This window comes from Perca fluviatilis, chromosome 4 (assembly GCF_010015445.1).
Source record: "Perca fluviatilis chromosome 4, GENO_Pfluv_1.0, whole genome shotgun sequence".
In the NCBI taxonomy this organism is placed as follows: Eukaryota; Metazoa; Chordata; class Actinopteri; order Perciformes; family Percidae; genus Perca; species Perca fluviatilis.
In genome coordinates, this window is record NC_053115.1 from 7109388 (window position 1) to 7128168 (window position 18781).

An 18781-nucleotide genomic window follows, 5' to 3' on the forward strand; every position below is an offset into this window, starting at 1 on the left:
CACAGAATGCAGCTAGATTAGATTTACTATTGATTTGAGTTGATGCTCTCGGAAAAGCAGCCCCCGGATCAGTTTGCAGCTCTTCAATCTGTCAATTAGATGCTTGGACATAGTATCACTACTGCTGCCTACTGTACCAATATAGACATAGTGCATCAAGTAGGCCTATTGACACTTCCATCATGTGGTGTTACAAAAATGAGGCACACAACACAAATTCCTTCACTGGTTACTTTTAATTTCAATTTAATATTCTTCTATGACATATTAAAAAACTTCTGATTTTAGGTCTGTTCAATGAACCCAAGACAACAGAGTTCTGAGGTTTACTACCTGTGTAAAACATCACATTTTTTGTTAAAAACTACCCTAAGAAGACAGACTTCTCCAAGCCATCCTCCACTTTGGTGTACTCCAGGTGAGATTTGAAGTACTGGCTCTTGTATCGTGGGCTGCTCCGGATAAATTCCAGGTATTCAGGAGCTCCGGGGCAGATGACGTTGTCTGCCAGCAGGACGCTGCCTTTCCTGAGGAGGCCACACTCCTGACGAAAAAAAGCAAAGAACATCATGCATCATGGCAGAAAAATCAAGAGTTGGATAACTATAAAATGACCATAGCAAACTTGCCTCCATCAATTTTGTGTCAGGAAGGTAACTATTCTTCCAGTGATCCAGGAAAACCAAATCAAATGTTTTCACTCCAAACTGCTCCTTCATTTTGGGGATCCAGTCACCAGATGCTCCTTCAACTAACTGGACCTAGGAAGAAGAAACACCGTCTTCTGACCTGTACACACTATGTAAATGATTGTTCTTCAGTTTGTGTGGAGACACCTGGCTTTACCTTGTCCTCTAATCCTGCCCAAGCGATAACTTGACGAGCAATTGCAGCAAAGTCTGGGTTAAATTCAAGAGTGATGAGCTTGGCGTTGGGTGGAAGCAGGCTGGCGATCCGCACCGTGGAGTAGCCACAGTAGGTTCCCAGCTCCAACACAGTGGCTGGGTTTACCTCTGACACCACTGAGTCAAGAATACACCCTGTGGCAAAAAAAACAAACAACATAGATGATATTAAGACAGAGCTGAGTCACCTAATGTAATCATTTTACACATGAAACACATACAAAATAGTGAGAATTCATTACCTTTCTCATCCCCCACATTCATGGCCCACTCCTTGTTTCTGCAGAAATGATCGATGGCTTTGACCACGCTGCGAGGGTCCCCTCTAGTGGCGTTTTTCTGTACTGCAGTCAGGATTCGCTAAAGGGAGAACAAAAAGCCTACACTTTACAATCGTTTTTTTAAAAATGTTTTATGTCTTTTAGTGTCACAAACAACCCATAAGTACTTATTCACTAATTACATAAAAGAACTTGGTTGTGACCACACAATTAAGCAACAGACCCCATTTGATGATGTCTATCCTCTTGTTTTTCAAATTCTTTTAATTGGGATTTTCTCAAGAAGATTCAACAGGACATCATTAAGGAGCAACAGCCCATTGTTACCCTTTGCAACTCTGCCCAATGTTATTATTATGGACTCACATAAAGCACATTTGTAAAAAGATACAGCAGTGTCTTTACTTTCTCCGTAGGCTTAGATCATTTGGAAACAGCTGGCAGAATATTTTTTTTAATGATTCAGAGTGTCATGTTGTACTGCAGCACAGCCTGGCTCAGCAGCCAATCTGCTAAACTTAAAACTAAAGAATATAGTCAACTCAAAGTTTGTGCTAAGTTTATCCGTCAACCTGCTGCACACTCCTTTCAAACACTCCACAAAAAGGAAATGCTCAGGCATCTCTTCTGACTTTATGCATGTTTTAAACTCTGAATACCAACTTTTGCCTTCTAACAGGCGATTTAGAATCCCTTCGTTTAGATACAACAGGCTTAAGAACTCTTTTATACATCAGTCTATCCTGTTGCTAAACCAAAATCTGTGTGTCCAATCTGGATCCAAGGACATCATGAAACATGTTTCTTTGTCGTGGCTGTTGATGTGTTTTCATCTTTGTACTCTATGTGTAATTCTTGTCTAACTTTGTGTATTTTTGTATTTTTTTGCATTATTTTACGCAAAATGAATTTCAGTGTAAACCAACAATAAAGTTGTATCGAACCGTATTATCTGCCAATTATCTTTTTTTTTAATTTAATTTCGTTAATAGCGTTAAAAAGCATTACATTCATTTTTACATGTTTCATAAATTACTGTTCTTGTCCATAAAGGTGCAGAAGCCTTTCTGAATGAATCTTTGGCACTGTTTCTTTCAATATGGAATCAATTGAAGAATTAAATAGCAATCATCAAGAAAATATAGGAAGCCTAATGAGGAAACATGTCTTTGTTATAGTTAATTAAATTAGAAAAAAGGCTGCTGCAAGTCAGCTTTGTAGATTGTATAAACCTGAGTAGAGGTCTAATCAATCAGTACAAACATGAGCGGGGCCTTTAACAACAGTATGCCCCATAATTGAGTGTTTTAAAAGGTCTTTGCACATTTACCCAGGGATTCCAACCAGCGACTTTCCAATTCTCAACTCTGACCTGTCAGCTACATCGTGCCTTACACTAAGAAATCCAAAAACAGAAAACCATTTCATCAAACTGTATGATACAGATGTTAAAATGTTTGCTTATGGAGGTCGCCTGCAAGCAACCCTTAGGTACTCTAAGCGATGTCACGCGTTTTTTAGGCTACAACATTTTTTGTCACATTCAGCAAACATCTCCTCACTATCCGTGAGCTGCCTGTCCCCTGAACACACTGTAAAAAAACGCGGTCTCTGTACACAGCCTAGGGTCCACACACGCAAACAAAAACAAAGTGGTCCAACCTGAGGCCTGTACTACGAAGCAAGATCAACATGGCCTGGATTTCTTTCAGTATACCCGGCTTCACCTAACCTAACAACCGCGTCACGACGGTGGTTAACAACTAGTTCAATAAACCCAGGGTTTTCCAATCCAGTGGCGCGCGCGTTCACATAAAAGAGGCGGTGTTTGCACAGCACGACCAATCACAAACATCTACCAGAGCCGCATATTTTATATAAGAAGAGCAAATTATAATTCTACATAAATATGAAGAACACAGACATGGTTTTACAGGGAAAACGCTGAAGCACAGAAGGGAGGGGAGGGGATAAGGAGGAGGGAGGAGCGAGCTAGTCTCCGTTTTGTTTGAAAATACTTTGAACGTCAACAAGAAGTAACGTCACCCAACATCGCTTAGAGCACCTTTAAGGTTTGTAAGTTTTCTGCTGTAATTGTCTGTTCAATTACTAAGCCACATTAGGGACATGTGATGTGGCCTAAAGCTTTTTGTATTGTTTTTGCTTTCAATAGGGACAGATGAAGAAGCATCAGCCCTTATTAATTAGCACAAAGGAGCTCTTCTCAGGAAACAATAAACCAGTGTGGAATTACACATGCATCTTGTTTATTGCCTGTGTCTGATGGGTCTGATGGAACTATGAAAGGCTTTATTGTTAGGTAGTTTATATTTATAACTTCATAATCTATATTTCTAATCTGGCTCTCCTTTCCTTACTGTCTACTTTATATATATATATATATATATATATATATATATATATATATATATATATATATATTGCTGTCAGTATTTTGTTATACTATGTGTATAAGACAAATTATATCTATTGTGTTGTAATGTTAACATATATAAACAGATGTAAAATGCTAAATTTAACTGCAGGTTTTTGATGAGCTACTTCAGCAGCCAGTGTTAATGATAATTGGATGAAAGGATTTTAGCTTGTCATAGCAGGAGAAGCACTTAATAACATTAACAATGGCTCTGTTACAGTAAAGTGTCCCAGTGAACAAGCACATACAGTAGTAGAGAAGTGGGACACCTAAATACAATGCAGCTATAATGAATGGTATTAGTCACACGAGTGAAAGATCTATTGTTTCAGGTTCAATTTATTCCTGACTTGCACCAGACTTGTTTTCTTAAAAGCTTAGTGAACCTGGATTTTTTTTTTAAAAGGTCTGATTGGGATTTTTTCACTGTGTGAAAATGGAATGAAGATCAACAATGTCATCAATATGCAACAACAGGGCTTTGATTTAAAAAAAAAAGCCAAATTAAGTTTTCACAAAATGTATGTATCTAGAAAAAAAAAAAAAAACATCATTCATTTTAGTCATAATAGGGCCGTGGCTCTATGGATGGCAATGTCGATCTGCCAGTCAGTTCACCGCTATTGGATGAATTGAAATGAAATGATTAGCATTGTCATTTTGAGCGTGCTGTTTAACTTTAATGTTACTGATAATTTGGCCTTTCAGCAAAACAGTGAAGTGCAGGACTTCACTTGCATATATATACATTGGTCACTGAAGTACTCATAAGGATTACTGCAGTAGTCCATTGTTCATCTATTTTGAGGTGTGTATAAAACCCCACTTTATAGGCCAATACGTTCTCTCAGTTAAATTATTTGGCAACACTTTACATGAAGGTATCTACATAAGAGTGACATGACACTGTCATGACACAGTCATGACACATGAACCCTAACCCTAACTCTAACTCTAACTCTAACTCTAACCCTAACCATAACCATAACTTGTCATGAGAAAAACCGAATGACAATATGCGTTATGTCATAAATGTTTATGACACATTCATGACAGTGTCATGTCACTCTTATGTAGATACCTTCAAGTAAAGTGTAACTAATTATTTTAGTGTTGCCCTCTGACATGAGGTCCACATGCACAGACTTTAAAACTGAGAACATCTGCCAAGATGTTAAGTGTATTTGGATTATGCAGTGAAGAGAGCTGCTACCTATTTGTTAACCAAACAACAGTACTTGCCAAACTTCAACACTCATTTCTAACTGTTAGCAGATTCAGGTTCACTGGACAAACTTCTAAGAGCACTTTTACTAATTTCAGGACTGTGTGTGTGTGTGTGTTTGTGTGCGTGTGTGTCCGTCCACTCCTTTTTTTTTTCTTCTTTTTTTCAGCCTAAATCTCATCATTACCAAATATCTCAGACTCCTCCACTTCAATCCGGTCATGAATGTGTTGCTGCTCTTTTAAGAGCTGAATACTGTTTATTGAAAGCACACCTGAGGACGTGTGGACTGGGTCAGAGTGTCCAGCATCCGCTCCACAATGACATCATGCCAGATCAGCGCCAATCCTCCATGATACTGCACAGCAGCAGGAATCACCCATCTGTACAAAGCATACAAAAGAGCTGCTCCACCGGTGCAACTGTAAAGAACAGTCAGCCACATTCTGCAACCAAGACAGAAAGCGTAAACATCATTTTTGCATGGATATATGGTGTATATGCTGCATTATAAGAGGAGGCTGTTATAAATGAACCACAGACACACAGTGCAAGAACAACACATTTGCATGAGATAAATGAAAGCTCTGATATATCTCCTCACTCTACCTGTCCCTTTGTGCAGGGCTAATGAGATGGGTGTTTACTATACAGTATACTGTTACTGCTCCTGTTTTCATTATCAGCTGCTGCTGCTGCTGCCAGGTCCAAGCTGCACACCCACACACATCTCAATGTGGTGATGTAGGATATCATTTAATATCAACTGCAATAAGCACGGGTAAACACAGTCCTTTGTGTGCAGCTTTTCTACTGCTCATAGAACAAATTAGTGCAGCTATTTCAAGCATGGATGAATTGGGTAGAACAGAGCAAAAAGGAGGCAAAAAACACAGCCAGAATCCTAAACAAGGGCTCGTTCTGTGGGCAAGCAGTAAAGAGCATGGCTGGAAACAGCATCAACCTTGCACTAATAATGCAACTGTGAAAGACCAGTGGTGGTTGAGGTAATTCCTTTTGATTTGGAGTTTGAGTTGCATGGCAACTGGCTGAGGGTTAAGATCTGTGTCACAAAAGGCAGAGCACTGGGACTTTAACATTTACATTGGCTTCCTTCTAACATAGACAAAACCAGTTGATTCAGAAACAGAAAAGCAGAAGCCTGGAGGGGCTTGGTAAACACACACTTTCATCTTTTATCATGGTGTAGAGAGAACTTTGCACAATACCAAGTTACATGCTGTGCATAATATCTAACAAATTCAATCTCTATGCAAATAACATCAGAAAAAGTTTTCAAAAAAATAATAGGAAGGTAAACAAGAATATAAAGGTTATTAACATATCCAAAACATGTTCATTAAATAGAGATACAGATACATTGTATTATGTATTGTAGAAATGGCATTACTGAAAAGTATCACCAGCAATGTCAGTTTGACACTAATTATAATTTTTCCATTTTGCAATACTTAGAGTGCAGTTCAAAGTCCATAAAAGGAACTAAAACCAGATTGAGCAATGGTCTCCCTTGAGCAACACAGGAACAAACACATGTAGGGCATAAAAAACAACTCATGCATTCTAAAAGGGTTTCTCATGAAAATCCAACAGAAAATTAGACTTACATGTGTGGTCAGGCGGCACTCCCTGTCAACTTCTCACCTCCTCTCGCTGCTAGAGGAAAATCTATGAGTTTTCTAGCAGGCAGACACATGCCTGCATTTATATGAGACTAACTCCTCCCTCCTGTTCCTTCCATCCCCCTCTCAGAGCTTAGCTGAATGTGAGCATGCAATGCAAGGAATGGACAACAGACCAAATCTCCACACAGCCACCCACAGCCACACACACACACACACACACACACACACACACACACACACACACACACACACACACACACACACACACACACACACACACACACACACACACACACACACACACACACACACACACACACACACACACACACACACACACGGGTTAATCCCTGCTTGGCATTTAATGATTTCTTTGGTTTCCCTTTGAGTGCTGTTGCAAATACTAATTCACGATGTCAGATGTTTAAAAATGACATAAAACACGTAGTTTTGGCATTGTATACGATGCTGTTGTATACATGTATAAGTTCCATTAGGATAACATTTCCACCCTTTTCACCTAAAATGTGGTTACTATCACATACTGCAGTTTTTTTTTTTATAATACAACATATAGTCATTAGAGTACTGCTTCAAGTTGACATTTCTGAGACACTGTCTGAATAAATTCATCTCACACTTCAGACTGTTCAGGTTCACCATTACATTTTCAGTACTTAAACTTACAAATAACTACTGGAGAATAAAAGTAATCTTATGTCAGTTTATTAAAATTCAGGAACTTTATGATCATGTATCAAGGCAGTTTTTCAGTAAGACAATACTTCTCTTTGGTCATTGCTATGCCTGAATTAGATGTGACTGCCATTAAAACACATTTAAAGACCAAGCAACCCAACTGGGTAAAGGCTGTTATTTAGGCTAATAATGGTCTATGAAAGATGTGCTTATTGATGCCAGCATCAGACTACTGCTGTATATCCCACAGCTGTCCAATTCCCGTGTCCAGTGCAATGTGTACCAGCCTGTTCCTGAACAGAGAGCTAGTCCACTGGGCTATGAATAAGACAGAACTGGTACATCTAGGAGGTGAGCCAGGGGTGTTGCAGACACTGGGCAGCTGTGGCTCTTTCCTCTGGCACTAACTCCAACATGGTCAGGAGGAATGAGCTGAACTGCACGGCTTCCTCCTGCCGCCACTCATACTTATCCAGCAGGATCTCAAACAAGCTCCATGGCTTCAGCTTTGAGATGTGTCGCAGTTGTCCTGCACAGGGTATGAAGTAGACTGATGGATATCAGATGCAGGTCATTTGGCAGTATAATGAACAAATGAGCATTTCTAAATTACTGTATTTGTAATAATTTAGTGTATTTTACCTTTACGGTTGAAGTATCGTTTGGAATTTCTTCCTGACAGGGCGAACTGGGATGGAAGGGATCCCAGCAGCTCAATGATGTGGGCAATGTGATCTGAGAGAAGACGGAGCACAATGTAATATAAAGCACATTCAGTTTAATCAAGGACAAAAGAGATGCAGCGAAGAACAAACCTTCTTCTCGGGAGAAAGTGGCTCCTGATTGGGGATCGAACAAATAGTCCCCTGTGGCCAGCTCAAAAGCCTACAGAACACATAGAGGAATAAAGAATATGGATGCTACACATCTAAAAAAGCCGATGCTGGAATGAAACAAGAAAAAAGAGAGATGAAAAAGGCAAATTTCAAAAACACGATCGGCTCACCATGCAGGCGGTGCTCCAGATGTCAGCTGGTGTGTCGTAGTCGGCACCGATCAGAACCTCCACAGAGCGGTACTGACATGTCTGGATGTCTTCAGTGAAGTGTTTGTGCTGACGACAAGAGAAATGAGATTTTAATGTTCCACTATTACAAAGTAAATGACCTGCATCTATGACTATTAACAAAGTGCCACACAAAGTGTCTTCAATCCTCTTTAGCTCAGTACAAATTAACTACAACTTGTTTAACTTTATACATGAAATTAGAGACTTTTTCTCTTAATTATGTGCATAAGCGTTTTCCTAACTTTTTTAACACATGACATTCCCTACACTTTCAAAGTACTAAATGTATCCAATAATTGTTGAGACATTTCACTAAAAACCGCTAATGCAAACCTCCTGGTGCTAGCGGAAAAGTCAGGGGATCGCCAAAGTTAGTAGGATTTATCCTCTGGGAACCCTGAATGTTGTACACAATTTCATGGCAATGCATCAAATAGTTATCCGATACTTCTGTCTGGACCATAGTGTTGGACAGTGCCATCCCTAAAGCCACGCCGCTAGCATGGCTAAAAACATTTTTTATAAAGGGAAATGTCACCAGAGAAAATAACATTGTTGTCTCTTTCTCTGCCATATGAAATGAGAAGCATAACCACCACCGGATAGTTCTGAACTGCACAATATTATACTGTATGTCTCTCTCAAGCTACATTTCAAATAAGCCCATACAGTCTTGTCTCACTGGTGCTTCCAGTGAGACAAGACCGGCAGCTGTGTTTATTTGCTGGAGGGCATGGTAAATATAGCTACTGTGCTCTACAGAAAACACCTGTCACATTTGTTTTTATAAAAACGATGGGTGGGAAGTGTTTTATAAACTAGACATGAGGCTGTCATAACGGCTGCCTCAGTCCTGTTATGCCTATTCTGCTCTTTCCCTCCCTTCAGCCACATTCCCACTGCCCTATGGAGGAAATATTTATTCATAATTCAAATTGAAAGTCCAAAGAGAAATTTAAAGTCCAAAGAGAAAACAAAGCGAGATCAAATTAAAAATATTATTTTTTTTTTTAAATTTTCCATTTGGCTTTTGATTTTGATTTAATATTTGGCTTTTGAATTTCAATTTAACATTGGATTTTCATTTGGATTTAATATTTGGCTTTTGAATTTCCATTTAACATTGCCTTTTCGTTTGGACTTGACACATGTCAATGTAAATGAGGAGGCGTGGGAAGGTCTGAAACGAAAGGGGTGCAGAGGCACCTTATGAGCAGCAGGGGGAGCAGACTGCTGAGGAGCACACTGTTAAGCATCTGTCTGCAGCTTCACCACTAGACTTGGCCTCTTGTTTCACATGATAGAAAATGATGATGTAGGTTAAACACAAACGACATTTCATGCAACAACAGTGAAGTTTTCATGTAGTTACTATAATTGGGCCCGTGTTAGTGAGGACTAGATTAGGACTGTATTTAAAGCTGATTCTGGTTCCCAACTTCGCCCCAGGTGTGTCTGTTTAAAACACGACTCAGACAACTTCTCTCTTTTGATGTTATATTTAATTAAGCAACAGTAGAAACATGGGTGTGGGTAGCTCTGCTACGTGCGTTTGTGTGTCGGCAGATCTCGAGGATGCACATGAATTATGAATAAATATTTCCTCCATACTGCCCCAGCCCCTGCAGTGTATTTACCGGCCTATTTTCACCCATTCCCCACCAGATTGTCAATGTTGCTTCCTGCCTTGCTATCCAGCCACCTGTACCTAAACACTCATCTTTACCTGCATGCCTGTACCTTTTCCCTATTTGCTACCCATGCCAGTACACTTATGTAGCTTCACTTTTTTTATTTTAAACCACTGAACTGTTCCTGTCTGCCTAGATTTCACTCACTTGCCTGACAGCGGTCATTCATAAACCATCTCACAATTTGCTTCATAGCTCCAATAACTGTATTGTACAATACAATAACTGAGGTGTAAAAGAAAAAATAACTGTTGTTGTTCTTGATTTAAGACTTATCTTTCACTTACTTCTCGCTGAACAGATTTTCATTTTATTCGTATTTATGTTCTTATTTTTTTACCACTTTTGTTTTTACCACTCTACAAATTTCATCAAATTTTCATTTGATTTGGTACATAAACATATTTTGATAAACCTGAACATGTTCAGTTCATTTGTGGTCTGTTGATAAATATAAACCAATATAACTCAAGAGTCTGATGCAGGATTTGGGTATTCTCCAAAATCTTGTGTAAATGTGTATTTTGATGAATAAATATTATTTATTTAGTCAATGCTCTATTATGAAGCTAGCGAGGAGGTATGCACTTACTGACATCATTTGAGTGTGAAGATGAATATGATAATTTTGTAGGTTTTCAGGTTTAGTTTGCTTGTTAAATAGTCACTCACCACCCAGCAGGCATTGCCCAGGTCAGCAATCTTTATGAGGATTTTATCAGCATTCTGGGGCTTCAGTAGGTCCAGCAGTACACCCGAGTCACTGATACCTACAAAATAATATAAAATAATGTGATGGCTAAGTAAATCAGACCAGGTTAGACTTTGAGTGTACTGATGATGCTAGGCAATCTATATAACAATACTATATAAATATTAGCTCAGGTAAACACACTAACAAAAGTACAGTTTTGTGCCAAACTGTAAACTTTAGGTTTCCACAGGAAGAGGAAACACAAATGCCTTGAGACTGACTAAGGTGAGAGGATGGTGAAGATGTCGGATGTGATAACACTGATCTAGAACCAGAGACAGGAGCATCTGTGTTGAGGTCTGGCCACGAGCAGATGGAGTCCCTCTGGCTGTGTGGAGCTGAGCCCAGTCCGTCCTCCAATAGCAGTGTCTGCCTCCTTAACGTGAGGTTAGGACCTGTGAACTTAGAGTGACAGGTGGAGCTACGGGTGCTAGGAGGAGCAGCGACATCAGAGAACGACACATGAAGTTTGTCTTTTTGACTGTAGTTAGATGCACTCTCCTGTCCTCGTCGACTCCTGTCTTTTCTTGTCAGTCGTTTGATGGGGCTCCTGGAGACCTTGCTGGACTGCAGTTGTGGGAAACAATCAGAGATGAGCATTGAGTAAAACACTGAATAAATTGTTGAATGAATTATCACAAATGAATGCCTGTTTCGGAAGTAAAGCAAGTCATGCAAATGAAAGCCACTATATGTGGTATTTAAAAATGTTTGACTTTGGTGGCCCCTAATGGTAGCTATAAAATCACTAAACATAACATTCACATACTAAAGAAGTATTCTATGACCCTTTTATCAACTTCGTTTATCAACACATCTAATACAGTAGGCTCGTTCGAGATGAGCAGATCTGCGCAGAATCGATCACCGGTCGATCGCCGCCCAATGCATGCCGGTTAGATTTGTGTCCCACTTGATCCCGACTTGCTCTGACGTCATGCACACGTGGGCAACGATAATCTCACGAGACCAAGGTGGCCGCAGTTTTTAGAGCCATGCGCCGCAGTTGCTTTTCACCGACTGCAAGAGCCCATTAACATATATATTAATGGACCAATAGACCCCGTTGCTCTGGACGGAGACCAGTGAAGGCTATTAGAAGCACTTTTCCGGTGATGGCCAGCTTTACTGCGCAGCCTCCAACTGACAGAGACAGCGTAAATGTGACGTGAGCAACGTGTCTGACAGTTGTAAGTGTTCTGGTAGCTGTGCCAAGAGAAATCTCAATCATTCCCAATCTTACAGAGACGGAGAGCGTAGGTATATGTAAGGAGATAACATAAGCACAGGCTAATTATTGCTAACTAACATGCTAGTTAACATTAGTAATTAAACCTAAACAGCTAACGTAAGTCGAAACTGCCTGCGAGCTTCTCCTGTACTATACGGTAATTCCTCTATCTGCGACAGTAAGTCACTTGGTTATGACACAATCGTTAGCCTATTTTTACAAAAACGTCTGCTACGGAGCCATAACGTGAGATACAAGGTAATGGAGCCTTTTATACGTTGTTGTGTTTCTTTAGAACTAAACAATGGACAAATCGAGTCTTTAAACGCTTCGGATGTAAAGTTATTCTCAGTCAAGTGACGTAAAAAAAAAATGGCGGTAAGCGGAATGCTAACAGGAGGTGATGGCCAGTTAGCAACAAAATGGCGCCATAGATGGCTCGAGTTCTGAAGCGAAGCTTACCCCCTTGCAAGAGCCAGGTGGACCAAGGGGCATGCTGGGAAACGCCGGCCTCTCAGCTGATCTAACAGCTGATTAGTTTAGAATCGACTCTACATGATGACGTTTTATATAAACTTTTTATTGATTTTTGAATTGGAGGGATTTTAACTGCGATTTATCTGATTTAAAGGCTTATTCTGTACAAACCACTTGTTGTGTAGCTGATAGTGATGTTTAGAAGTCAGAGAGACTAAATCCGTTCAGATTACGGATCATCTACAGTGTGTGATAATTAAAACCAGCAACAGATCGCATGTAGAGCATTTTTGTTATAATAAAAACAACTGGAGACTGTGTACAAGCTGATATATGGGTCTGATAACATTTTATTAAATCGGAATTGGACCACAGTGTTTCTGTCACTTCCTGTTCAGCCTGAAGGCTGCTAGAAACGGCTAGAAAATTGTCCAACTTGAGAGCGGATTTTTGTCACCGCCCCCGGCTGCTGCCGCCTGGTCTCTTCCACTTTACAGGCGAGGCGCAGTTCATCTCGAACGAGCCTAGTGTAAACTTGAAATCTTTTCATATTTGAGCCATGCATTCCGTCACCATATTTTCATTTCATCAGTTTTTATTTTTTATTTATATCGTCTGTAGTTAATATAAGCCTGTAGAGCTTTACATGAAATCCATGTATTAATATCTCAAGAATAAATTGTGAAACTTTTACTTTACATGTTGTAAAACAGTAAGTTGCTAACAACAACCTATTTTGAAACCACAACAGCGGTTGTTGGAAGGACATCAAAATCTGCAGTTGTGTCCTCTTACAAAAGCCTACAACAAGCAACCCCCTCCACACCCCAACTTGTCCCATCCCTTTGAGCTACAGGAGCCTGTTAGTGGCACAACAATACTACAAGAGCAAGCTAGTTTGAGTTAGAGCAGAAATTCAACTCACCTGTCACCATGCAAATTATAATCAGGAACTATTTAAGTACACTTCTTGAGCATCACAGTCGCAATTATATCACTCGGAATCAACAGAAATCCCAATCGTAAAGGACAGTAATCTGACAAAGTCAGTGGAGAACATGTCTGATGCCCTGCCTTTTAATTATTTTACATGTCCTTTAGTGAGTTACAGGATTTAGATGTTGTCAAGATGCAGTTAAGAGGCTCAAGTGCAAAAGCAAAACAGAACATCCATCTTACCCACTCCCCAAGAGTGTGGAAAACCCCAGTCAGCTTCCCCAACAAGTTGGACAAACTCTTGGGAGTCATAGCAGAAACGAGGACGTCATAATGTAATTTTAACAAAACACAACCATCCTAATATAATGAATGAAATGAAAGAGTATGTACAGAAGAATAGATTTCAGGTTGCACACCTGTTTTTCTCTGGAGCTTCTGTTCACTGGCAGGAAGCGAAAACATCAGCAGGGAAAAGAGCCACAGAATGTGAAATAAATTATTTTTTCTTGCATTTAATCAAGAACACCTCCATCAGGCTGGTACGGTAGATTCCTGTGACAGATATTCATTTCTAATGAAAGTTGGACATACATGTGATTGCTAATGCAGCATCACTAACCTGTGGAGCTGGTGAAAGCAGAGGACACTGGCAGCTGCCACAACTTGGTGTTGGCCGCCAGGTTCTGAACGTAAACCTCATCCACTCTCAGGAGGATGTTTTCCGGCTTGATGTCTGTGTGGATAATCTTGCATTTACTGTGCAAGTAATCTAAACCCTGCAGAACCTGTGATAAGTAATGGAAATACAGTCACTGTCACTGCACCGCATGTCAGTGAGAAGCAAAAATAGGAGATAATCTGTTAAAAAAGAGCTCAGTCAGTGGGTAAAGAGAGGGAGGATGCTTTCAGATGGAATAAAGGGTTGCACAGCACCTGTCTGAGGATGCTCTTAACGCAGGGTAGGGGGAGGCCAGTGTAATTGGATTTGATGATCCACCTCAGCAACTGGTGGCCCAGCACCTCCAGAACCATGCACACATCTGGTGAGCAATTAAGGACCGTTTTTCATACTGTACAGCTTGGGTATTTAGAGTTTCTTGTGTATATGTGGAGAAGGCGAAAACACATTTACACAATCTTTTCTCCTTACAGTTCTATCACTATGATATAAGGATGTTGTAATGGTAGCACCTGTTTGTCCGTGTGTAGGCATATTTGTAAACAGCATAATTTAAGAACTATAGCTGAGAGAAATGCCATACCTGCACTGCAAGTTACATAGTAGGTGATTACGTTGGGACATTATAAAGGATACGCTCTCCATTCACTCCAGTGATCCTGAAGTCATCAATGAGGTGCACAATTTTCTCACGTTTTGGATCTTTAGGGTCACTGTCCCTTACCTGATGGTCATATAGAGTACATATTACAATATCAACAAAATTATAAAGAATCTATAAAATGCAATAACACGCCAACAATTTTAAATAAAAGATCACGGTTAAAGCCACATTGTAAGATGCTGGTGGTGTCGTATAGGTGCGATGTGTACTCCATCCTGTCTTTCTCTCTCTCTTTCACACACACACACACACACACACACACACACACACACACACACACACACACACACACACACACACACAGTGTATATAGTGCATTATTTCCCCCCTCATCTCTAACAAAACTATTAGTTTTTGATCATCTTCTCCCCATGATACACTTCTTTCAAAATCAAACGTGTCTCTTGTTAGAAATCTTGAAATTACATCAGAAATTGCATGTTATGCCATCATTATCTGTCTCACTTATTAGTGAATCTTCCTGCTCCACAACCACCACAGAGGGAACAGTATTTTTGTGTTGATCAGACACTCAAACATTCTAGCCTGATCTAATACTTGTGCATTGTAAGAGTACTCTAATATTACTAATAAAACAAAGTATTAAGTATACATCTTAAACAAAAGAAATGCGGTAACACTGACACATTTCAGAAGTTTGATCTCATCCAGTGCCGTCTCTGTGAATGTTTGAGCACTCTTCACAACCTTCAGAGCCACAAAACGCCCCTTCCTGCATGCAAACAATTATGGCAGTTAGTTACTATTATGTTTAAATCTAATTAGATTATCTGTATTATTATGCTATCATTTTATATGTGAATAGTCAATAGGTCAAACCTGTACTTACACCATATCCCAGCAGAGCCATACAGTAGAGAAGTGACCCCATCCCAACTTTTTAACCACTTGGTAACGGTCAACGAAAATCTCTTCAATCTCTACAGGGTAGTAACCGCCTGCAACACAATGTACCGCCCGCATCAAAAAAAAAGATCTCAACCAGTGTGTTGGAGTTTGGTGTTGGAGTGCTGCCTACCAATGCCATAGTCTGCAGGGTTCTCCTGTTGCTCATCGTAGGATCCCAGAGGCTCAGGTGAATGACGATGTATCTGTATAGCTGGAGCGGAGTGGGCAGGCTTGCTGGGCGGGGGGGAAGGTTTAGGACTTTCTGCTGGTGGATTGGAAGAGCTGGCTGAAAGAAGGGCTGATATGGCAGCAGCATATGAAGATGACATGTTTAACTGGAGCCTGAAGAATTCGATCACAGCTGAAGATGGGCCCAAATGACTGGAGCACTCAGAAGGAAAGCTGCAACAAAAAGGCATTTGCATGCTTAGAAGGGGCTTTTCAATCATGCTTACATCTGTAAAACTTCACTAGCTGCTGTCTGTGGCAGCTAGTTTGTGCTTTTAGTCACTGATTACAGGAGGTTGTTTGCAATGACATTTCAAAGAGGCTGGAGATGCGTGCGTTTATTTTTAGCTGGATGAATGGTATGTCAACGTAAATAGCTTCTGACACTGACACAGCTGCAACTGGACTCTTCCTGATATTGCATGGACTACAGTGTGGCCGCCACAGTTGTAAACATGAATGGCTGGCATTTCAATTCAATTCATGTTCTTTCAAGGGATCTGGCTAGTGCAATTATTTTGTCAAGACAGTAAAGTAAGTAAAATACACAACTATCACTGTACTCAATAAGTGGTAATTGGTGCAATTAAAGTGCACATATTATGCTTTTTCCCTTTCCTTTATTGTGTTATATATATATATATATATATATATATATATATATATATATATATATATATTTTTTTTTTTTGTGTACATGTAATAGGTTTACAAAGTGAAAAAGCCCAAAGTCCACCCCACAGGGACTTACCATCTCCAACAGAAAACACTGTTCACAAACTGCTCCAAACAGCTCTATTGTAGTCCAGCCTTTACTTCCGTGACGAACGTGCGTCACTTTGTAACACACGTTATAATGCTCGCCAAGCTGCTAGCGTGGCACGCCCTCATACTCTGCTTCTTAATGGCTAGTAGTCCTTACGGTGCAGATCCACCTGGCCGTGCGACGCTTCTGTCGTGTCGCGCCCCGCTCTATTCCTATGGGTGACGTCAAGCGACTTCAACGCGCACGCAAAGCATTCCGGGAAGGCGGCACTACATTTGAGAAAATGTAGCGCGTCAAGAAGCTCACCGATGCCCATCTTTATGCAAATTAATCCGTTGAACGCGAGGCGACTATCCAATAGAAGTAGAGCACAGAGGACACGGGGAGAACATCACTTCTCCCTGACACAACATTCCCCGCTGGACCCGCCCATAGCTGAACCCCCATCAACGGAGGCATCGCGACCGATCGCGACACCACGCGACAGTCGTGTCGCAAAAGTGGATCTGTACTGTTACCTAGCTATTGAGCATGTGCAACTCCCAACAAAGATTGAACAGAACTGTGATGCCTCACTCCAGAGAGCTCAACACACAGGGTGAAAAGAGGAGCTGCAGCAATGTGCAGTACAATAAATTATATGGTGATTTTTGAAAATTAAACCACGTAAACCTATTCTGGTACAACCTCTTTATTATCAATTATGAACCTGAAAATGAGCATAATATGATCACTTTAAACATTTAGAGCTTACATTCCGGAAACAAAACTATTGGCTTATGAAAGAAAAAAAAAATCTTGGTAACATACAGCTCCTTTTCACACAGGTGAGTTCAACTGAACCTAATGAACAATGATGTAAGCTCACCGCTAGCTTTGTTTTTACTCTGCCAGTTCCCTTTTTTATTTAAAATGTTTTACTTTATTTCCACACTTTCACAAATAGCCTATATGCTATTCAAACAGTGTTTGAACGATTCGGCATGTAGGCTACTTGGAAAACATTAAAAAAGATATTAATTTCTATGAACATTATGACAACAACAAAAAAACTCAAGAAGAAAGGCACTTCAATACACACAAAGAAAAAAGATAAGTGATTAGATTTAAAAATTTAAAACAATACAAAATTACAGAAAATGGTGACATTTCCTTGAAAAACACTTGCGGTACATCAGCTAAACACTTTTCTTACTCTTCCAGTTACGGTGCGCCGCTAGCTAAACCTTTTTACATGTATCTGCACTGCTTATGACGTTAGCTAGGTATTTTACGTTTACATGTCTTGTATTATTAAATGTATTGTGTATACTGCGTATACCTGTCAATTATTAACTTACTTCTGTTGCTTTTGGCTCCCACCGCGACACCAAACCCATACGTATAGCTATATGCACCTCCAAACCGTTTTATTGTGAAGGTTGAAGCAGGAAGTCCAGTTAAGTAGGCTACAAATGGAACGCACTATTAGTTTAGTCTGGTTCAGTACATGTTGATAGTGTTAATACGACAAGTGGAAGTACAAAAAGTTAGAGAGCCGTACGTATTTCCCTCACAGTAAATACTCAACAACATTAGAGGAGGCGCCTACTTACCTCTTTGTGTGATATATCCAGTTTTATTATTTGTGACGCGGGACATAAAACGAGCCTGGCTGGCACGAGGATTCAGCCCGCGTGCTCTGCCCCTCGCTCACTTTTCTGTATGACTTAAAAGACACCTCGGTCCAAGAATAGCTGTCTGTTTCTGCTGCTATATATATATATATATATATATATAAATACATATATATATTTAGCTAGGCGAGCATTATAACGTGTGTTACAAAGTGACGCACGTTCGTCACAGAAGTAACAGCTAGACTACAATAGAGACGTTTGGAGCAGTTTGTGAACAGTGTTTTCCACCAAAAAGTCCCTACTTTGGGCTTTTTCACTTAGTAAACATGCACAAAAAAGGAGATAATTTTCTTATTTATTACTTCATCTTAGACTTTCCTACAATCCAGTTATAGGTTTTAGAAATACTACAGGTCACCAAATAATTATGGCAGTGCAGAGATTAAAAAAAACACCACGACACAGAAGAACAATATTTTTTGTGTAGCAATATTACGGTTACACAAACAGGGATACTAAACGTGCTTTGTGAGATGGCCAGGAGCCAGTTTATAAAGAAACT

The 18781-nt window shown here is 40.0% G+C and overlaps 2 protein-coding genes across 7 annotated transcripts; both read right to left on the reverse strand.

Annotated features, from left to right (window-relative positions):
• Positions 1–217: 217 nt before the first annotated feature.
• On the reverse strand, positions 218–6645 carry comtb (catechol-O-methyltransferase b). The gene is made up of 6 exons (XM_039799168.1): positions 6477–6645; positions 5123–5294; positions 1148–1265; positions 847–1040; positions 630–761; positions 218–544 (listed from the first exon to the last, which is right to left on the reverse strand). Exons 2-6 carry the CDS (start codon positions 5291–5293, stop codon positions 365–367), a joined length of 795 nt encoding a protein of 264 aa, XP_039655102.1. The 5' UTR covers position 5294; positions 6477–6645; the 3' UTR covers positions 218–364.
• Positions 6646–7204: 559 nt separating this feature from the next.
• On the reverse strand, positions 7205–18320 carry LOC120557080 (SRSF protein kinase 2-like). Of its 6 annotated transcripts, XM_039797107.1 has the most exons (16): positions 18196–18310; positions 17941–18048; positions 15737–16008; positions 15548–15656; positions 15343–15430; positions 14670–14757; positions 14288–14394; positions 13974–14139; positions 13771–13796; positions 13595–13651; positions 10917–11274; positions 10626–10723; positions 8200–8307; positions 8009–8078; positions 7836–7928; positions 7205–7722 (listed from the first exon to the last, which is right to left on the reverse strand). In XM_039797107.1, exons 3-16 carry the CDS (start codon positions 15933–15935, stop codon positions 7538–7540), a joined length of 1752 nt encoding a protein of 583 aa, XP_039653041.1. In that variant the 5' UTR covers positions 15936–16008; positions 17941–18048; positions 18196–18310; the 3' UTR covers positions 7205–7537. The 6 variants fall into 6 exon arrangements, with proteins under 6 accessions (XP_039653041.1, XP_039653044.1, XP_039653042.1 ...); XM_039797110.1 differs by lacking the exon at positions 17941–18048 and having other exon boundaries at positions 10980–11274; positions 18196–18320; XM_039797108.1 differs by lacking the exon at positions 17941–18048 and having other exon boundaries at positions 10929–11274; positions 18196–18320.
• Positions 18321–18781: the final 461 nt, after the last annotated feature.

Coding starts and splice junctions, on each gene's coding strand:
- comtb (XM_039799168.1), bottom strand. CDS start 5,293: ATGTGGCTGACTGTTCTTTACAGTTGCACCGGTGGAGCAGCTCTTTTG. Junction 1,041..1,147: donor GAATGTGGGGGATGAGAAAG/GTAATGAATTCT, acceptor TTTTTGCCACAG/GGTGTATTCTTGACTCAGTG. Junction 545..629: donor CTGACACAAAATTGATGGAG/GCAAGTTTGCTA, acceptor TTTTTTCGTCAG/GAGTGTGGCCTCCTCAGGAA.
- LOC120557080 (XM_039797106.1), bottom strand. CDS start 15,935: ATGTCATCTTCATATGCTGCTGCCATATCAGCCCTTCTTTCAGCCAGC. Junction 14,140..14,287: donor TTAAGAGCATCCTCAGACAG/GTGCTGTGCAAC, acceptor TACTTATCACAG/GTTCTGCAGGGTTTAGATTA. Junction 7,723..7,835: donor ACGATACTTCAACCGTAAAG/GTAAAATACACT, acceptor TACCCTGTGCAG/GACAACTGCGACACATCTCA.